Here is a 22262-nt window from a genome sequence, read left to right as displayed (position 1 = left end):
TTAAAGTGTTAATATGTGGTTTAAAGGAGAGCTCAGAGTCCAGAGTTACCCCTAGGCAACGAGCTTTGGGGGTTGATGCTATTGGGGTGTTATCTACATTGATAACACCGCAGCTGTCTCTACCAGCCAAAACAGCTAGGAGCAGCTACATAACCTGCCAGCAGTAAAAATGTCGCCATGTAATAAATGTCAGAATGTAAATCGGGGAGAGGAAAGATTTTACAATGAGCAAACACTGACTAAATCATTTATACATAATTATGGTAAAAAATGAAGCACTTTTTTTACTACATTATTTTCCCTGGAGTTCCTCTTTAAGTCTGAGGGGAAATCGAGAAGCAAAAAAGGACAACCCAGCATGCCCTGCAACTTCCTTTTTGTGTACCAAATTTTGTGTGTTACCAAATAGGCATCAGGTAAACTGGGGAATGATCATTTATCATCAAGAAAAGTAATAGTGATTTAAACTTTTGGATGGCCTGGTTAGCATCCTTATTATTTGTTTACCAGATAAAAATAAAGAATTCATTTTTTATTTTATGCCTGACACTTACACTTTAAGCTGCAAAAACAGGGAAGAGACGCCCAAAGAGGTATAAATCTGAGTTAAAGGACCACTATTGTGAAAATAGTAAAGTTTAAAATAAATGTAAACACACACAAATAAGAAGTACATTTCTTCAAGAGTAAAATTAGCCAAACATTACTTTTCTCCTATCTTGCTGTCACTTTCAGTAGGTAGTAGAAATCTGACAGAACCGACAGGTTTTAGACTAGCCTATCTCCTTATAGGGGATTCTCAGGGTTTTCTTTATTTTCAAAAGCACTTAGTGAATAGCAGTTGCTCCATCCAACTGCTAAATAAGTGTGCAGCGAGAAGGAAGGCTGACCAGCATCTTTATAAAAATCTTTTTCAAGGGGTGTCTTTATAAAAAATAAAGGCTATGCTGAGAATCCCCCATGAAGAGATGGACTAAATGAAAACTTGTCTGTTCTGTTTCTAATACCTACTGTAAGTGACAGCGGGATGGGAGAAAAGTAATTTATAGATCATCTTATTGCGGAAGAAATTTACTTCTTATTTGTATGTATTTACCTGTATTTTAAATTTTACAATTGTTCGCAATAGTGGTCCTTTAAAATCAACTAAAATGGAAATAAAAAGGTAGATTACTAACACATCTCAATGCTTATAATGTAAGGATGTAGAGTGCTGCAGAGGCAAGTGTTTAATTTTCACCTGGGTAGCCAACTTAGGCTGTAGGAAGAACGTCCATGCAAAAAGGATGCAAGGAAAAATGGGCGTCAAATAGCAGTAGTAAAATATTGGTAATTTTACTGCAATTTTACTAACCCCTAAAGTATAATATCAGTAATTTTAATGATATTCTACTATCTCTATTAGGCATGGTCAAACATGTTCATCAGCGAACGATCACTACTCACTCATTTGCGAGTAATGCGAACTATAGAGGCCGTTCGCAACTTCCCTATACTTTCCCATGGAGCCATTTTTGACCCTTCACCTTGAAGACACATGGGACAGGATGGCCAATCAGACAGGATCACCACCCAGGCCACTCCCCACCCTATACAAGGCATGATCCCGGTGGCCATTTTTATTCTGCCTGTAGTCAGTGTAGGGAGAGGTGCTGCTGGCTGCTGCAGCAGATTGAGAGGGACAGTTACCGTATTTTTCAGGCCATAAGACGCACTTTTTCTCCCCCAAAAGTGGGGGAAAAAGTCCCTGCATCTTATGGTCCGAATGTGCAGCTAAATGTGTGACCAAAATTGTGTGTCCCCAACCACAAATCTATAGAGCGCAGCCATCCAGCGTGATTCAACTCCTCTGTCTTCAGCATGTTCTCTTGTCTGTGACACGCTGCAGGGAGGATCGGGAATGCTGCCCGCCCTGGTGTGTCCCTGACACTTCCGACAAGCTGGCCAGGCATGTTTTCTTCGCCGCGGGAGTGCTGGCCGTTGCAACTAACGTAACAGCACTTACCACGTGGCATCTGGCGGCTACAACACAGCTAAGCATGAAAGCTTAGGGAGATGCGCCCTTCCAACAAGCTGGCCAGGCCCCCCAGCATGTTTTCTTCCTTGCGACATCCCTCGGTGAGGAACGGGAATGCTGGCCGCCCTGGTGTCCCCCTGATCTGCCTCGGAAGCTCCCAGAGATGTGCCCTTCCATCAAGCTGGCCAGGCCCCCCAGCATGTGTTCTCCTTTGCCACATGCCACAGTGAGTGGCCGCGGCGATATAACATGCATCTGGCAGCTACAACAGGCTGTGCACAACAGCCGTTTTCTGCCTACAGGCGGACAGTAATAAGCCGTGGTGTGTGTTTCCACCATCTCTGCAGTGGGTTTTCGGCATGAGTGCTCCTATCCTGCTGCCATGCTGGCCACACCCACATCATGTCATAGACTTTCTCGGAGGCCTTGGAGGATTTATACAGCGGGTCTTGAGGCACAAAGAAAAGTCAGAGTTAAAGCATTCCGCTGGAGGATGAGAGAAGATGGAGAAGAGGAAGAAGAGGACTTGCAGGCTGTCTTTGGTTAGATCTTCTGTGGCAGTTATTAGTTAGGGTAGCTGGAGGGTGGGGGGCAACAGGGGTTAGTCTAGGGTAGTTAGTGTAGCAATTGGGCAACAGGGGTTAATCTAGGGTAGTTAGTGTAACCAGTGGTGCAGCAGGGTTTAGTCCAGGGTAATTAGTGTAGCTAGTGGGGCAGCAGGGGTAAGTCTAGGGTAGGTAGTGGAGCTAGTCGGGCAGCAAGGGTTAGTCTAGGGTAGTTCGTTTTGCAGGGGTTAGTGTAGCTGGGCAGTGTAACATAGATAGAAACCAATTAGGGAGAAAAAAAAGTCCATAAGATGCCCCTGCACCATAAACGCACCAGGTTATATATTTTTTCCTCTGTTTTTGCCCTCTAAACCTAGGTGTGTCTTATGGTCCGTAGCGTCTTATGGTCCAAAAAATATGGTAGATAATGTGTTTTACTGCCATCACTGTATGCTGCAGTGCTTGTTTGGCTGTTTGTACGTGCTCTCTCTGCTCCTTGCAGTTCACCAGCTATTTACCACAATAGTCCTTATGAACTGATCGTGACTCCAAAACTGACCTTGACTGCACTGTTACATTTTTGTTGTTGCTGTCTGTGGTGTGGTAGCTTATATACACCACAACAGACACCACCTGTGTACAGTTTACCATGCACTAGTGTGTTTGTTTTCTTGCAGTGTTATTGTACATTTAAAGAAACAGAGTCACTGCAACTGCTGGCATTCACTGTGGTTAGTGTGCACTAGTGTGTTAGGAGGGGAAGGGGGGGTGAGGGTGAAACTGTACACAAATCCCCTGGTAGCCTTAAATATACCTGTCACGCTCGGTGGTATATACTCCAAAGTCAGCACGTAATGCATAACCTGACGTGAAGGAGACACACATGCAAGCACAAGGAACCAGGATATCCCCAGTGTAGTGGAGGAGAGGACTGACTCCCGTAGGAGATGTGGCGCACAGAGCAGGCGTAGCCGAGCAACCACAAACAATACTTAAGATAAAATGGATATGGTATTCCTAGCGTATTACAATTACAGCTATCAATGAAACTGCACACGACTGACTAACATATGTATATATCGGCGATGAACTGATATATAACATGAGCAAGGAACGCTAACTAGGAACTGGAACGATACAAGGAACAGGACTAGGAAGGATTCGCTACTTCTATGTAGAAGTGAGCGCAATCCACACAAGGTAACAGGAACAGGACTAGGAGGGATTCGCTACCTCTACGCAGAAGTGAGCGCAATCCACACAAGGTAACAGGAACAGGACTAGGAGGGAGTCGCTACTTCTATGTAGAAGTGAGCGTAATCCACACAAGGTAACAGGAACAGGACTGAGCTGACTAAGCACGGGTGATCACGATACGCGCAACCTACCAAAACGTGCTGGAAGCTGACTGACTGAACACAGGATATAAACAGTTTGTGTACGTATATATCAGCGACACTGATGTATTAACATAACACAAATACAAGGAAAATAACAAACGTGCTAGTATGCGTATATATCGGCGATGAACCAATATATGATGCAAGACAAGCAAAGTAACAAATACAGATAAACAGGAGCAAAACTAGAAGGACTCACTGACTCCTACGCAGGAGATCAGTGCAGTCCACATGAATTAACATTAGAACTATGACCACAGTCTGGGGCCATAACAGCAGCAAGACAGGATTATGCTGAAGCTATGATAGCCCATGGAGCACTGCAGGAAGCAGCCCTTTATACTGAGGTCATCCAATGGGAGCAGACATGCAGATTCCCACACAGGTGAATGATAATCAATCACAGGCTGACAGCAGGAAAGGGCAGACAATGATATGCAGCCTGCCAGAAAAAGATTGCAGAAGGAATCAACACTCAGTGTGTTTGCCAGCAAAACTATGCGAGCAAAAGCATGTAAAAAAAAACAAAAACTGCTTGTCTACAGTAAAACTGTAGCCAGCAGTACATGCTGTAAAAGTGATCATAACAATACCATATATAGATCCACAATAATGATTAGTTCTCCATTACAAATGGCTCAAGTCAGGGCTGTCCCATGTCCCCTCTACTGTTTGCTCTTTACCATGGAGCCTCTGGCAGCAAGGATAAGGGACAGCTCTCACATAACGGGTATCAAGATTTGTAAGTCCCATTTTAATATATCACTATTTGTTGATGATGTGCTGCTATCACTTATAAATCCACTTATTTCTCTTCCAAACTTACATGCGGAGCTCTCCAGGTATAGAAAGGCTTCTAATTATAAAATAAATGATAACAAACCTGAGGTCCTCCTATTCCACGTATCTGCCTCCACTTTGGTTAATCTACCCATATCGATGGCAGCTTCCCACCCTGAAGTATTTAGGTATTCAAATGCCTAAGTGTACATCTCAACTAGTTCACCATAATGTTCAACCTGTATCAGGCCTGGAACCCACTGGAGCGTGTTTTTTTTAATTTAGCGTTCAGGGAGCGCTTTCAATCGCTAGCGATTGCCCTAAACGCTCTGCCAATGTAAATGGTTGGGACTGATTCCACTAGAGTGATTGCAAATAAGGAAATCTCAATTGCAGAACATGCAGCATTTTGGGAGCATTTCCATTCTAATGAACTGTATAGGAGCAGGGAAATCGCTCCCAAAATCACTTGCAAAATGCTACACAAATCGCTAGCGATTGTGATAGCGGCGCTTTCTAGTGGGATCCAAGCCTAACATGTGTTTCGGCTGATTTGACTAATCATAGGAGAGATATTCCTGGCTGGGTGTGTGGCTTCTTAAAATGAATTCCTTGCCAAAATTGGTCTAAGTATTCTCAGTCTTACCTGTATGGATATCACAGGCGTCTTTGGCCCCTTTGTCGCATACTTTGCCGAAGTTTATATTACACAACCAGTTTCCTTGCATCTCACAAGCCATCTTAACTCTTCAGAGGCATGTGGGGGGGAATGACTGTTCCAAAAATGTATAATTACTGTATAGTACGCCAGATTAGACAGATGGTTGCCTGGAATGAAAAGGCCCCTCATGCTAGTTGGGCGCAAACTGAATTTCATGCAGTTAGGCCCTATCTTCCTAGCTCCCTATTAGGGTTTGTATTGCAGCAAGTCTATAGCTTTTTAGCTATACTCCTCTATTCTCTCCAATACACATCTGTGATCTACCCTGTGCAGGGGAATGTCTTTATTTATGCAGACCTCCAGTTTCATCCCTGTTTTTGGAAACCAAGCCTTTCAACCGGGACTATGCAGCTCTCCAAACTCAATTTGGCAATTGAAGCAGATTTGTTTCATGAAGGATTTACTGGATCCATTAACTTACTCTTTTGTGGCTCTCAAATAGCACATGGAACTTCAGGATGCACACTATTTGCAATATCTCCAAATTCGCCATTTCATCAGCACCATATCTGCAAACCTTAAAGTGCCCCAGAGATTAACTAAAGTAAAGCTCTGATACTTACCCGGGGCTTCCTCCCATCACATAAACACGTCTAAGTCCCACGTCATCCTCCCGCGGTCTGCCGTTCAGCCGTGGTGAGCCCCGGTCAGTGGTGCTTGAATGTACCCAATTGCGATTTGAGTACATTCCAATTTGAGTACATTCAAATTTGGATTTGGTCGTGATCACGTCCATCGAATTAGATGCGAATTCGAGTCGTGATCGGTAATTGAATTCGGGTAATAGTCGTGATCACGAATTCGGATGGCCAATGTAAAAAAAAAAAAAATTTGATGGAAAACTTTTTTTCTGCGTTTCTTGTTGATTCTTCTTCACCGTCTTCATCTTCTTCTTTTTCGTCTCTCCATCTTTTTCTTTCCCGTCTTCTTTTTCTGTTTTACCATATTCTTTCTCATCATCATTCATCCCCATCATCTTCATCATCTTCTTCTTCACTGGCACCTGATTCTTCTTCTTCTTCACCTGGTTCTTCTTCTGGTTCATCTTCACTTGGTTTTTCATCTTCTTCTTCACCTGGTTCTTCTTCGTCTTCTTCTTCATCATCATCATCTGGTTCTTCTTCTTCTTCTTCTTCTTCAATCATCTGGTTCTTCTTCTTCTTTATCATCATCTGGTTCTTCTTCTCCTGGTTCTTCTTTTTCTTCACCTGGTTCTTCTTCTTCTTCTTCTTCTTCACCACCTGGTTCGTCTTTTTTTTTCTTCACCTGGTTCTTCTTCTTCTTCACCAGGTTCTTCTTCTTCTTTTTCTTCACCTGGTTTTTCTTCTTCTTTTTCTTCACCTGGTTCTTCTTCTTCTTCCCCTGGTTCTTCTTCTTCTCTTTCTTCACCTGGTTCTTCTTCTTCTTCACCTGGTTATTCTTCTTCTTCTCCTCCTGGTTATTATTTTTCATCTTCTTCACCACCACCACTATCTTTTTTTTTTCTTTTGTCTCATATTCTTCCTCTTGTACTCAATGTTTTTCCCTACAGAACTCAACTGTTGTAAAAAAATTTCTTCAACAGCATAGCTAAATTTCTGGCGTAAATAGCTATTGGCGCATGGCATCAGCGCATAATTCTGTGGACCCTGGCGGTGGGAACACAGACAGCAGGAGGTTAAATACAGCAGCAGCAGGAGGAGGAGGAGTGACGTTTGGCAGCAGCGCATAATTCTGTGCACCCTGGCGGTGGGAACACAGACAGCAGGAGGTTAAATACAGCAGCAGCAGGAGGAGGAGGAGTGACGTTTGGCAGCAGGCAATGTAACGGGGCCATGGTACCTAGCGCTGGGACCACGGCTGTAAATAATCACCAACAGCAGGAGGTACCGGACAGCAGTCATGCAGCTCACATTGTGCCCAATGCACAACTGGGACAGCACAGTTTTTAACTCAGACACCTCAGAATTTTTGGAGGGCTGTTTTTTTTTGGGAGGAGCTTTGGTGCGGATGGTGGTGGTAGCGACTAAAGCAGCAGGCTGTGGCTCCTGCCTTCCACGCCCTGTGCTGGCCGCCATGCTGGTGCCGCGCCTCTGTGCCAGAGACGCCTCCTCCTCCGATGATGAGCTGCCTTCAACCAACTGTGCTGGTGGTGGCACATAGGGACGATCCAGCACCTCATTATCATCATCCCCAAACATCTCCTCTGAGCCCTCCTCAACCAACTCCTCTGCCCCAACATCCCCTGCATCAGGCCCCTCCTCCTCATCAAATTGTGGTTGGGTTGGTGGTGAAAGGTGGTGAGTGACAAAAAAAAATGAAAGTTTTTTTTTTTTTATATAGTAGTAGTACTAACAGACAGTATGGTAGTCTACACTCAGTAGTCGATAACCAACTCGTGTGACAGACGGTGACAAATAAAAGTCTGTCACGCACAGATGCAATCAATAGGGTCAGGCAGAGATGTGACAGGCACAAGATATAGAACACACTTTCCACGCGCTTTAACAGGCCTATCCGTCTCCAGGCCTGGAAGCAAGTGCCGCTCTCCCACAGGTACACCATTCCTGCACACTTTGTACTAGATGAAAAACAGGAGACAGCACACCGCTTGCTTCTTCAAGTAATCTGTTTTCAAACCATACAGTTAAAGCGCATACAAGGACACGACATGTTTCGGGCGTAGCCCTTCCTCAGGTGAACATTACCCATATATACCCCACCTACAGGAAGTCACCTGACCATCCGGTCACATGACATGAAAATAGTGAATACACACATATACTTTTCACCAAGAACATTTCTAAAAACATTTCTTATCAAGGGGAACTACACTAGCCGTGTCTACCCCAGAATAGTCACTGAGGATATTGTTTCCCCCCCCCCCCCCCCCCCCCCGAGACAGGCAGTCACAGATCACAACAGATGCTGCCCTCTGTAAAGTAACTAACACAGCACTGAAGCTAATAAACGCACAGACTAGCAACAGTACAAATTAGGTAAACTAGTACGTAGGTAAATAACAACTAAGTATAATCCCTAGTAGTAGTGTAGTACGGTAGTAGTCGATAACTACCGTATTTTCCGGACTATAAGACACACTTTTTCTCCCTCACAAGTGGGGGGAGAAAGTCAATGCGTCTTATAGTCCAAAGGTGTCCACCACAAATACATACTGCAGCCAAATATCACTGCCGCATGTTGCTCTGCATGTTAAGAAAAACACAGGACATGAGGACACAAGGAATAAAGATTTCCCACTGATTTATGTGCCAAGTGCAGCCGATGGTCTTGAGGGCGGGACCACAGCTCCTTCACTGGGCCAATCACTGCCCTTATTCAGTAGCAGTGACCTATCAGATGTCAGTGATCTGATAGGTCACTGCTACTGAGTCAGTGCAGTGATTGGTCCAAAGAAGAAGCCGTCTTCTCGCCCTCAAGACCATCCATGTGTGTTCCGTGATCCTATGGTAAAAACCCTACAATTGTTTCTTCCATGTGTGCTGTTACTTCTCCCTACCATGCTTTATTCAGTGTGTGCTGTATTTCTGTGTTATTTCTCCTACCGATGTGTATCCCATGCGTGCTGACTGGGGTCATCCTCAGTTAAAGCTTCAGAGCCAGGCAAACGGCAAGTGAGTAATCTGATTCCTCCACAGCTGGACATCGTCCCTCTGCTATTTGTTGTCCAGCGCTACGATCCTTGTCTGTCCCCGTGTCTCTCAGCCTTGTCTTACTTCCTGCATGTCATGTGAGCTCACCGTCATGTAGAAATACTGGGGCTGAGAGACACGGGGACAGACCAGGATCGCAGCGCTGGACAACAAATAGCAGAGAAGGACGATGTCCAGCTGTGGAGGAATCAGATTACACACTTGCCGTTTGCCTGAATCTGAACTGAAGCTTTAACTGAGGATGACCCCAATCAGCAGGCATGGAATAAACATCAGTAGGAGAAATAACGCAGGACCACAGCACACACTGAATAAAGTATGGTAGGGAGAAATAACAGCACAATACACAAAATTGCACAATAGGCAGAAAACAGTAATATTACTGATGTGCACAAGATAAATAGCACCTCATTCCAATGTGGTCTCACAAGTCTTTGCATTGAAAACCTCACATGAAAATATACCTTTTCATGTCCTGCACAGACACTACAACACAGATTGCACACACTTCCAAGCCAATTATATATGCACCTATTATAAGGTGCTGAACATCTACACTGTGTTCTGGTGGTTGGATGTGCAGCTTGGTTTAGTGACGGCTGCAGCATTCCACTTACAGGTCCCTATTCATTACTTGGCAGACCGTGTCACCAATTTCACTACAATAATTGTAGATCCTTGGCATCCTCCTGATTGCAGCAGCTCCCACATTGTCCAGGCAGCATATATAGTATGTACACACAGCCTTTGCTTTTACTGGGCAAAGCTTTATAAGACGACCATAGATGCACCAGGTTTATAGTATACATTCTTTTTTCCCCTGGTTTTTACCCTCTAAACCTAGGTGCGTCTTATGGTCCGGAGCGTCTTATAGTCCGAAAAATACGGTAACTCGTGTGACTGACGGTGACAATCAAAGTCTGTCAAACACGGACACAATTAAATAGGGTCATGCAGAGATGACAGGCAGTCACGGATCATAACAGATGCTGCCCTTTATAAAGTAACTAACACAGTACTGAAGCTAATAAACGCACAGACTTTGGCGCCAGGTGTGTTGCTGACAGATTGCTGTGTACTCCTACTTCTACTGCCTGAGGAAGCGGGCTCATACCCGCGAAACGCGTTGTATATCTATACCCTGGAGTGTACCAATAAATTTATTTTGATTATACTACACAGTTTTTTGTGTCTGCTTGGAGGGGGCGGAGCCACCATAGCCTCCTCAGCGAATTTTTTAACTTTTTAATTACTGGTTTTATTCTGTTGGCGCCTCTGTTCAGCTCATTTTGCACAGACTAACAACAGTACAAATTAGGTAAACTAGTACGTAGGTAAATAACAACTAACTATAATCCCTAGTAGTAGTGTAGTAGACTAGTAGTCGATAACCAACTCGTATGGCCGACGGTGACAATCAAAGTCTGTCACACACGGACGTAATCAATAAGGTCAGGCAGAGATGTGACAGGCAGTCACAGATCACAACAGATGCTGCACTCTGTAAAGTAACTAACACAGTACTGAAGCTTATAAACGCACAGACTAACAACAGTACAAATTAGGTAAACTAGTACGTAGGTAAATAACAACTAACTATAATCTCTAGTAGTAGTAGTGTAGTAGACTAGTAGTCGATAACTAACTTGTGTGACCGACGGTGACAATCAAAGTCTGTTACACACGGACGCAATCAATAGGTTCAGGCAGAGATGTGACAGGCAGTCACAGATCACAACAGATGCTGCCCTCTGTAAAGTAACTAACACAGTACTGAAGCTAATAAACTTACAGACTAACAACAGTACAAATTAGGCAAACTAGTACATAGGTAAATAATAACTAACTATAATCCGAAGTAGTAGTGTAGTAGACTAGTAGTCGATAACTAACTCGTGTGACTGACGGTGACAATCAAAGTCTGTCACACACGGACGCAATCAATAGGGTCATGCAGAGATGTGACAGGCAGTCACAGATCACAACAGATGCTGCCCTCTGTAAAGTAACTAACACAGTACTCAGGGCCGGCCCTAGACTTTTTGCCGCCTGAGGCAAATTTTTAAAAAATTGCCGCCTCCGCGCCCCTCCCCCTGTGAGGGGCCACTGAGCTTGAGGGGTAGCGGGCAGGATGGGGGTATTGGGCCTAAGGGCGGGGAGGGGGGGTCAGACCGACGTGCGCTCCACTGACGTGCGCTCCACTGACGTCACTTCCTGCAACGCTGCAGGAAGTGACGTCAGTGGAGCGCACGCTGGAGCGAGTAAAAGGTGCGTCCTCCCCGCCCGTGCCTCTTACGAGTAGCGGCTGCTTCTTAACTATTTAAGGCTGGAGGGGAGCGCAGATCGGGGGACCCAGGCGAGGGAGGGGGGGTGCGACCCCCCTCCCCGCCGCTAGGCCCAATAACCCCGTCCTGCCCGCTACCCCTCCAGCCCACGGATGGGCGGGTGCCTCTCCTAGAAATGTGCCACCTGAGGCAAAAGTTTCACCCCGCCTCATGAGCGGGCCGGCCCTGACAGTACTGAAGCTAATAAACTCACAGACTAACAACAGTACAAATTAGGTAAACTAGTACGTAGGTAAATAACAACTAACTATAATCTCTAGTAGTAGTAGTGTAGTAGACTAGTAGTCGATAACTAACTCGTGTGACCAACGGTGACAATCAAAGTCTGTCACACACGGACGCAATCAATAGGGTCAGGCAGAGATGTGACAGGCAGTCACAGATCAGATGCTGCCCTCTGTAATGTAACTAACACAGTACTGAAGCTAATAAACTCACAGACTAACAACAGTACAAATTAGGTAAACTAGTACATAGGTAAATAACAACTAACTATAATCCCTAGTAGTAATAGTGTAGTAGACTAGTAGTCGATAACTAACTCGTGTGACTGACGGTGACAATCAAAGTCTGTCAAACACGGACACAATCAATAGGGTCATGCAGAGATGACAGGCAGTCACGGATCACAACAGATGCTGCCCTTTATAAAGTAACTAACAGTACTGAAGCTAATAAACTCACAGACTAACAAACAGTACAAATTAGGTAAACTAGTACGTAGGTAAATAACAACTAACTATAATCTCTAGTAGTAGTAGTGTAGTAGACTAGTAGTCGATAGCTAACTCGTGTGACCGACGGTGACAATCAAAGTCTGTGACACACGGACGCAATCAATAAGGTCAGGCAGAGATGTGACAGGCAGTCACAGATCAGATGCTGCCCTCTGTAAAGTAACTAACACAGTACAGAAGCTAATAAACTCACAGACTAACAATTGAAATTAAGTAAACTAGTAATAGTAGTAAGTAACTAACTATAATCCCTAACCTACCTAAGCTAGTAGTAGGCTAAGGCCACCTAGGCTAGCAGGCCTAGCCTGCACACAGACCTAACACTAGCCTAGCACAGTATACAGTATATACACTACACTAGCTGACTGAACTATAACAATCAAATCACTATCTAACTATAAATGAGTACAATCAATTGTGTGTAGAATGTGTTCAGGAGGTAAAATGCTAGGTTTAACAATGAAAAGCACTTGCTCAGACACGTAGCAGCACTGGAGATGCTCTCAGTACCGCTCAGTCACACAGCAAGGACGGGCTCCGCAACATGGCCACCGCCTTATATAGAGGAGGGGAGGGCCAGGCTCCCCTCCTCTGATTGGTTGCTAGGCCCTCGGCTGGGGATCTTCTGATTGGCCCGATGACGTCATCCTCTGGATACCGAAGCCGAATTCGTGATCACGTGTGATCACGGCTAAATCCAAGAGCTCCTATTTGGGTACATTCAAATTCTTCAGCAGCATAGCTCTTCGAATTCGGCAACCCGTGATTCGAATTTGCGATCCCTGGCAACCAACCCTGGCCCTGGTAACAGGCTCAGTGACGTCAGTATGGGACTACTGCGCAAGCGCGGGAGGTCTACGTGTGCCCCGATAAAAAAACAAAAAAACTTTTTCCGACTCTTCCCTTTAACATACCCAGCACATTTGGGGATTTTAGCATGTATTTTGGCTTTTCTATTAACTGTGATGTTCAACCAACACTAGTGCTGATCAGGGGTGTATCTGGGTAATATAGCGCCAATGGCAAACACTGAAATTGCCCCCCCCCCCCAACACCCCTCGGTCAGACCACCTTGCCCCATAATAACAGCTACTTTTTTGAAATGATACAAGTCCCCCTAGTATAAGTAGCCCCCCCCCCCCCCCAGTATAGAGTTAGCCCGCCCAAGTATAATTAACCAAAGGTAGCACCCCAGTATACTGTAGGTAGCCAGAGATAATTCACCCAGTATACTGTAGCTAGAGGTGTCTCCCCAGTATAAGTAGCCTTCTTAAACATAAGTGGTGAGAGGTGCCCCCCCAGTATAGGTATTGAGAGGTATAAGTAAATCCCCTTAGAATAGGTTTGGCAGGTGTCCCCCAGTATAATTACCCCCCACCCCCCCCAAGTATCCACACAGTATAGAGGTGTCCCCCAGTATACTGTAAGTCACCCTCCAATATGGTGTCCCCCAGTATAAGTCACCCTCCAATATGGGTAGTGACAGGTGTATAATTAACTCCCCCCCCCAGTATATGTAGGTGAGAGATGTAGGAGGAGACAGCCATGGTGCTCATGATGCTGTGGCACCCATGGCACAAGCCATGCCTCCACTCCTCTAGATACGACTTTGGTGCTGATCCCAAATCTGAACTCAAAAGTTGTCTATCACTTTCAGACTTGAAAGCAACACTTATAACACTTAAGCTCTGTTTAAGAAACAGGAGCAGACTCCACTTTTACCTTTTATGGGGAAAATGTATGTTAAAAATTTGACTTTTTTTATGAGGAAAATTTGACTGTACCCTCACCCCTGAGGGATTTAGTGCTACAGCAGCCCAACTGCTCATGGAAAGATATAGCACTGGTTGGAGGGATTTCACATGCTAATGAGAGTGGTGCCTTATAAACGTGACAGTGGTGTAAATAGAGAGAGTGTGGGGCTTCCCAAGGGAAACTGTGGAGGGAGGTGACTCCCTGACACTCACTCTAGAGCAGGCCTGTGCAAAGTTTGCATGGCCCAGGCCACATGCTGCGGATCACGGAGTGTATTCCTAAAATATTTTCCCTCCTTCCTCCCTCCCTGCAGATTCGCGAGGGGGCAATAAGCACAGGTTAACACTCACCTGATCGTCGCTTCCAGCATCATGACTCCATGGTAATAACGTGACATGCCGTCAGCACATGCCAGCGTATTACAAGTCATGTGATGCCGTTACCATGTAGATGCGATGCTGGAAGTGGTGAATCAGATGAGTGATAACCCACGCTTATTGCCCGCTCATGGCTCTGCAGGGGGGAAGGGGGGGAGAGCGGAATTCATCCACCTAGTGGCGGGCTGGATTTACAGTGCATACGACACGTGGGCCGTAGTTTTCCCAGCGCTGCTCTAGAGTGTCACCTCCTCTCCGCACACATCTTGTACTCTAACATCTTCTCTATTTTGGAGGAGGGAGGAGAGATTATGTTTATATGGCTACTAATCGGCTGAGTGTATAGGCCCCTTTAGTTGCCTTAGATACTTTTGCTACAATAAATTAAGCCACTGCAGCAGTGCTAGCTTTCTCTTTGCTTTTGTTCTCTCTCAACTATTGATCAATCTACCACTACTGTCAGCTTGAGCACGCTGATGAAGGGCTTACAAGAGGAGGAGCCTATTGCCCCACTAGTGCATGTTCTATAGCTAGATCGTATCCGTACAGCAGTGCCAACCTACAACCATCTTTTACATCTGCCTAATAAAAGTTATATATCTCTGGGGCTCATCTCTCTCTCTCTCTCTCTCTCTGTATCCTGCTACCTTTGGGGGCCAATGATAGCAAGAGTAGTTGAGCAGAAATGCCAGGGTAACCACGCCCCCTTACCCCACATGACTGAATTTTCTTTAAAGGCCTCATCAGTCCCCACTTATCTCACACTGTTGCCATACCTCCTATTCACACGCATGTTGTAGAAGAAAGTGCATACAACCTTCCAGCCTTAGAGGGTGCTGCACAAAATCATTGTATGACATGCATGCACTTGCACACATGCACAGGGATATGTGAGAATAAATGAGGGACTGTAAGGCCCCGAGAAGGAATGTAACTGGATGGAGGAAGCAAAATGAACAATAAGACTGTATACTCTGAGAAGGGGGGAGGATATGTAGGGCCTGATTCACAAAGCGGTGCTAACAGTTAGCACCCTGGTGAAAAGCCCTTTATCATGCCTAAACTCAGTTTAGGCATGATAAGTTTAGGTGTGATAAGTTTAGGTGTGATAAGTTTAGGCATGATAAGTTTAGGTGTGATAAGTTTAGGCATGATAAGTTTAAGCGCCAACTGCGTTAGCACCGCAGTGCACAGCTGATCAAAAGTTTTACGCTAGCGAAGTCTGGTGCACTTCGTATAAAGTTTAATGGCGCTGCTTTGCGTGCGGGACTTTGCAAGCGATCTAAACTTATCTAAACTTAGCATGCCTAAACTTATCACACCTAAACTTATCATGCCTAAACTTATCACACCTAAACTGGCTTTTCACCAGAGTGGTGCAATGGTTATCATGCCTAAAGTCTCTAACTGGGTTAGCACCGCTTTGTGAATCGAGCCCGTAGTCTTTAAATGAGCAGAAAAGGTGATTTCTTACCCTAGATATATGTTGTGCAAATGTAACACTGCTTTGGTTGATAATTAATTGAGATCCTCCGGGAGATGAAGATTCAGAATGGAAATGTCCAACAGTTTTCATTATTGAACTGCGATTTGAGTATATCACCCAGCTGGTAACATCTAGAGGACTTGGAAAATTTCCTTGGTGATCAAAGAATACATCATCTCCTCCAGTGGTCTTAAACTGAACAGTCTTTATGTATTTTATGAGCTGAAGAAAATACAAAGATAAAAAGGTGAAACAAATGCAACCTAATAAGTAAGTGGTGAACACAGTAAGAAATATATATACTTTATCTCATTAAGCAATGTAAAGAAATTAGATTTTTTGTCACCTGAGACAAACAGAAAAACTTGAGCACTATCAATATTGTGCACCCTAGTGCACATAAACTTAAGCCCATTGGCAATGAAGGACATTATCATATACACAAAAAAGCAAAAGCAAAGCCAATCAGGGCCCTTATCAAATATTAATTCATTATGACTCAAGTATTCTCATGAAACAACACATCTTTATTAAACATTAACTCAGTACAATTAAAGGGTTAAATAGGAAAAAAGGATGACCGTGTGGGAAAGCCAAACAAATGGATAAACCATATAACAAATGTAGAATCAAAAAACCGGAAGAATGTTTTATGCATGCACCATACCAACAAAATACTATATATAAAGGCACAAGGAAAACAATTGGCTCTTGGGTGCATGCAGAAAAAAAGTACAATTAAAAACAATTAAAACAATCCAGTCTCCCTGAAATCACCGATTATAATTGGTATAAACCTCTGCCAGCTATATATACTTCATAATTCTTGCATGATATAGTCCATAAGTTGTCCGCCTGGCTTATGCAGGTGTACAGTGATTAACAAAGGTAAAGTGCATTGTCCTATTCAAATAAAGTGCCAGTGCTAAGAATAAATTGATCAGTGAAGAAAACGTGTGCATGCCCATGCCCTCACAAAAATAGTGGGCGTGCGCATGCACACACATATACAATCCCGTCTTAAAGGGGCACTATGGCGAAAATTTTTAAAATTTAAAATATGTGTAAACATAGACAAATAAGAAGTATTTTCTTTCCATAGTAAAAGGAGCCATAAATTACTTTTCTCCTATTTTGCTGTCACTTACAGTAGGTAGTATAAATCTGACAGAAGCGACAGGTTTTGGACTAGTCCATCTCTTCATAGGGGATTCTTAGCAAGGCTTTTATTCTTTATAAAGATATTCCCTAAAAGGGATTTAAACAATGATGCTGGCCAGCTTCTCTGCTCGCTACACAGTTTTTTGGCAGTTGGACAGAGCAACTGCCATTCACTAAGTGCTTTTGAAAATAAATACATTCCTGAGAATCCCCTATGAAGAGATGGACTAGTCCAAATCCTGTCGCTTCTGTCAGATTTCTACTACTTACTGTAAGTGACAACAACATAGGAGAAAAGTAATTTATGGCTCATTTTACTCTGGGCAAAAACATCCTTCTTATTTGTATATGTTTGCACATATTTTAATTTTAAAATTTTTCGCCATAGTGCCCCTTTAAATCGTGCAAAACTATATACAGAAAGGAGTTAGTCACCTTTTTAGGATTAATATTATGTGCTGATACAGAAGAGGATCTACCATGATAGTTTAATGCTGAAAGCATGTTGTGCAATGCGTGTGCCAGAGAATACACTGCTGTGTAAACACGGAAAGTTAGTCTGAAGTTTTCTACATCATAGTCATACTTGTTAAATATACTTAGGTGCTCCATATAATGACACGGGTCTGCTATGATTTCATTTTCCCATGGGGAGCAGTCAAATTGCATAGTCCACATGTAATACATAACATAACTATCTGGATAGTCTGATGCAGAGATCGATAAGAGAAATTGCTTAAAATTAGGAATAATGTGGTGCGAAGGAAGAATCAACAGGGATCCATTCAACCTTGATACATCTACAAACATGTTTCTTTGGAAAATTGTTGCTCCATCAGTTATGATTAAGACTTTGATGTTAGTAATTCCAGATAACAAATCCAACACAAATTCATGATTGCAGTATGTAATAAGAACTTGTGCTGTTGATTTGCTAACAACTGTATGAAATGGGTGTTTCCAATCTGATGTTTTCAGGCTTTCTTTAAACAAATACTCAACACAACCACCGCTGCTGATGATGTCTTCCCGTAGGGCTTCAGCGGCTCTGGCCTTACTGTCATCAACTGTGGTCACAATTCCAACCCAGTTCCATCCAAATTGCTTCAGCAGCTGTACAATGGCTGCATTCTGCATTAGATAGGTGGGAGCCGTGCGGAAGAAGAATGGATATTTAGTGCGATCACTGAGAGCGATATCAGTGGCTCCATAACTAATCTGCAAATTGTAGGGAATACAGATTATCATTTTTATTATTAACCGCCTACGACGATTAGTGTGAGCAGCGTGGCAGCCCCAGGACCACTCCACGGCGATTGGAGTGAATAGCTGGGAATGGAGATTGCAGGGGATCTCGCGTGCCGATGCGCGCGTCCCCGCTTGAATGACGGATTAGAGCTCCGTCAGCAGTCTCCCAGCAGCGTTCACCGCTAGGGACTGTTAGAAGGCGAAACCGCTGTCTTATAACACTGTACAGTGCTGCGATCTAAGGCATTGCTGTACTGGGGACAGCCGTGTGACATGGCTGTCCCTTTTGTAGGCAGGGAAGTGATCCAGCCGATGTCATAGGCTGAAGCTTATGACAGCCGATCACGCTGATTTGCTGGCGGGGAGGGAGGGAGGGATACAAAATAAAAAGAAATTACGAAATTTTACTTAAAAAATAAAGACACAAACATTTATAAAAAAATAAACATCCTGGGAGTGATCATAACCCACCAACAGAAATCTCTGTTGTTGGGCAGAAAAGGGGGGAGGAATCACTTGTGTGCTGAGTTGTACGGCCCTGCAACTAGGCCTTAAAGCTGCAGTGGCCTGTTTTGAAAAAAATGGCCTGGTCACTAGGGGGGTTTAAAGAGACACTGAAGCGAATAAAGTTTGCCCTTTTTACCTTATTATTCGCTTCAGTAGTCTCAGCACAAGTAAACCGCTGCATCCCCGCTGCAAAACAAGGGGTCTAGACCCCCCAAATTGCCGGACAAACATCCATGACCAACTTGGTTGTGGATTTTGCTGCGCTGAGAGGCAGAGCTTTCAGCCGCAGCTCTGCCTCTCCTGACGTCAATCGACGAGCGGATCTCTGCCTCTCCCCGACCCTCTCTATGAAGGAAGAGTGAGCAGGGGTGCTCATCAGGACTCTCGAATTCAAATATACCCGAATATTTGGGTAGATTTTCAGGGTTGCCGAAGTCGAAGCTGAAGCACGAATGCTGATACCGAATTCGAATCCGAAGGTTGACGAATAGGCGAACTCGAATTCGGCCGGATGACACGGTGATCACGAGGTTCGGCTTCTGGGAATGACGTCATTGGGCCAATCAGAAGTCCTCCAGCCGAGGCCCTGGCAACCCTAGCAACCAATCAGAGGAGGGGAGCCTGGCCCTCCCCTCCTCTATATAAGGGGTCGGCCATGTTGTGGAGCCCCGTACTTGCTTAGTGACTTGTGGTACTAAGAGCATCTCCAGTGCTGCTGCGTCTGAGAGCAAGTGCTTTTCTTGTGCTAAACCCAGCGTTTTGCATCCTACACTCATTCTACACACTTATATTGTACTTATTTATAGTTAGATAGTAATTTGATTGTTTTTAGTCAGCTAGTGTATACTGTATACTGTGTTAGGCTAGTGTTAGTCTGTGTGCCGACTAGACCTGCTAGCCTAGGTAGCCTTAGCCTACTACTAGCTTAGGTAGGTTAGGGATTATAGTTAGTTGTGTACTAGTACTGGTTTAGTTAATTTGAACTGCTGTAATCTGTTACTTTATTAGCTTTAGTACTGTGTTAGTTAATAGTTACTGACTATGTACAGGCCAGCATCCGTTGTGATCTGTGACAGTCATCTGCCCGACCCTATTGATTGATTGCGTCCGACCATGTGTGACCGACTTTAATTGTCACTCACTGTTATTGTGTAGTACACTAGGGATTTATAGTTAGTTGCATACTACTACTACCTACCACCACTACTACTACTAATACTACTACTCGTTTCCTTAATTTCTACTGTTAGTCTGTGAGATTATTAGCTTCTGTACTGTGTAATAGTTACTTCACAGGCCAGCATCCGTTGTGATCTGTGATTGTCATCTGCCCGACCCTATTGATTGATTGCGTCCGACCGTGTGTGACCGACTTTAATTGTCACTCACTGTCTGCCACATGACTTAGTTATTGTGTAGTACACTAGGGATTTATAGTTAGTTGTGTACTACTACTACCTACCACTACTACTACTACTACTACTCGTTTACTTAATTTCTACTGTTAGTCTGTGAGTTTATTAGCTTCTGTACTGTGTAATTGTTACTTTACAGGCCAGCATCCGTTGTGATCTGTGACTGTCATCTGCCCGACCCTATTGATTGATTGCGTCCGACCGTGTTTGACCGACTTTAATTGTCACTCACTGTCTGCCACATGACTTAGTTATTGTGTAGTACACTAGGGATTTATAGTTAGTTGCGTACTACTACTACCTACCTCTATTACTACTACTACTACTACTCGTTTACTTAATTTCTACTGTTAGTCTGTGAGTTTATTAGCTTCTGTACTGTGTAATAGTTACTTTACAGGCCAGCATCCGTTGTGATCTGTGACTGTCATCTGCCCGACCCTATTGATTGATTGCGTCCGACCGTGTGTGACCGACTTTAATTGTCACTCACTGTCTGCCACATGACTTAGTTATTGTGTAGTACACTAGGGATTTATAGTTAGTTGCGTACTACTACTACCTACCTCTATTACTACTACTACTACTCGTTTACTTAATTTCCACTATTAGTCTGTGAGTTTATTAGCTTCTGTACTGTGTAATAGTTACTTCACAGGCCAGCATCCGTTGTGATCTGTGACTGTCATCTGCCCGACCCTATTGATTGATTGCGTCCGACCGTGTGTGACCAACTTTAATTGTCACTCACTGTCTGCCACATGACTTAGTTATTGTGTAGTAGACTAGGGATTTATAGTTAGTGGTGTACTACTACCTACCACCACCACCACTACTACTACTACTACTACTCGTTTACTTAATTTCCACTGTTAGTCTGTGAGTTTATTAGCTTCTGTACTGTGTAATAGTTACTTTACAGGCCAGCATTCTTTGTGATCTATGACTGTCATCTGCCCGACCCTATTGATTGATTGCGTCCGACCATGTGTGACCGACTTGAATTGTCACTCATTGTCTGCCACACGACTTAGTTATTGTGTAGTACACTAGGGATTTATAGTTAGTTGCGTACTACTACTACCTACCACTACTACTACTACTACTACTACTCGTTTACTTAATTTCTACTGTTAGTCTGTGAGTTTATTAGCTTCTGTAGTGTGTAATAGTTACTTCACAGGCCAGCATCCGTTGTGATCTGTGACTGTCATCTGCCCGACCCTACTGATTGATTGCGTCCGACCGTGTGTGACCGACTTTAATTGTCACTGTCTGTCACACGAGTTAGTTAGTGACTACTGTAGACTACACTACTGTTAGTAGTACTACTACTATTTAAATAAAAAAAACAAAAACTTTCATTTTTTGTTGTCACTCAGTCACCACCAACTCAGACTCTTTATTAAAGTTTACACCCTTTACCGCTCTTTTCTACACATATATATTTTTTTCTTATTGTATTTGTATAATTGTACAATGACTGGCAGAGGTAGAGGGCGAGGCACCAGCAGGAGAGGCAGCACCATTGCAGCAGCCACTGCCATCACCAGTAGGTCTGTGATTGGTCCACCGCCAGCCACTGACCGCAGAGTTGTGGAGGAGGGAGCAGAGGTGCAGCGTGTTGCACCCATCTTTGAGATGGGTCGTCGCCTCCGGCCCATTTTGGACAGTCAGGTGCCGGCTGTGGTGGAAATGATGGTGGAGCAGCAAGCCACCGTTTCCAGCCAGACCTACAGCACCAGCAAGACCAGTGCCACCAACACAAGCACTCTGGTCCGCAGCAGGCATCCACCACCGCTTGAGGACCCCAGTGACCAGCCTGCCCTCAGTGAGCTCTTTCTTCACCTCAGGGACTGCGAGCGTTTATAGAGATGTTTTGGAGCAGTTTGAGGTGGACATGACGGTCCACCTCAAACATGCAAGGAGGAGGAGGAGTTAGAGGTGGAGCAGTTTGTTGTTGGCGCTGAGGAGGAGGGGCGTGATGCAGGGGATGTTGGGGTAGAGGAGTTGGTTGAGGCGGGCTCAGAGGAGATGTTTGGGGATGATGATGATGATGTGCTGCTGGATCCTTTCTATGTGCCACCAGTACCACCAGCACAGTTGGTTGAAGGC

General features: G+C 44.2%; 1 protein-coding gene across 3 annotated transcripts in view; it reads right to left on the bottom strand.

Annotated features, from left to right (window-relative positions):
• Positions 1–15990, bottom strand: part of LOC137538065 (vomeronasal type-2 receptor 26-like) — a 31004-nt gene extending 15014 nt beyond the window's left edge. For 2 of the 3 annotated variants that reach the window (XM_068260032.1, XM_068260031.1), the window contains exon 1: positions 9009–9190. Coding sequence is in view for 2 of the 3 variants with exons in the window: in XM_068260031.1 (XP_068116132.1) it covers positions 9009–9023 (15 nt within the window). In the remaining variant the exon portion in view is untranslated. Of the gene's footprint in view, positions 1–9008; positions 9191–15804 lie in introns of those variants that run through there. The other variant, XM_068260030.1, reaches the window with a different exon arrangement.
• Between the last annotated feature and the right edge of the window lie 6272 nt (positions 15991–22262).

This window comes from Hyperolius riggenbachi, chromosome 11 (genome assembly GCF_040937935.1).
Source record: "Hyperolius riggenbachi isolate aHypRig1 chromosome 11, aHypRig1.pri, whole genome shotgun sequence".
In the NCBI taxonomy this organism is placed as follows: domain Eukaryota; kingdom Metazoa; phylum Chordata; class Amphibia; order Anura; family Hyperoliidae; genus Hyperolius; species Hyperolius riggenbachi.
This window is presented reverse-complemented; position numbering and strand designations above follow the sequence as displayed.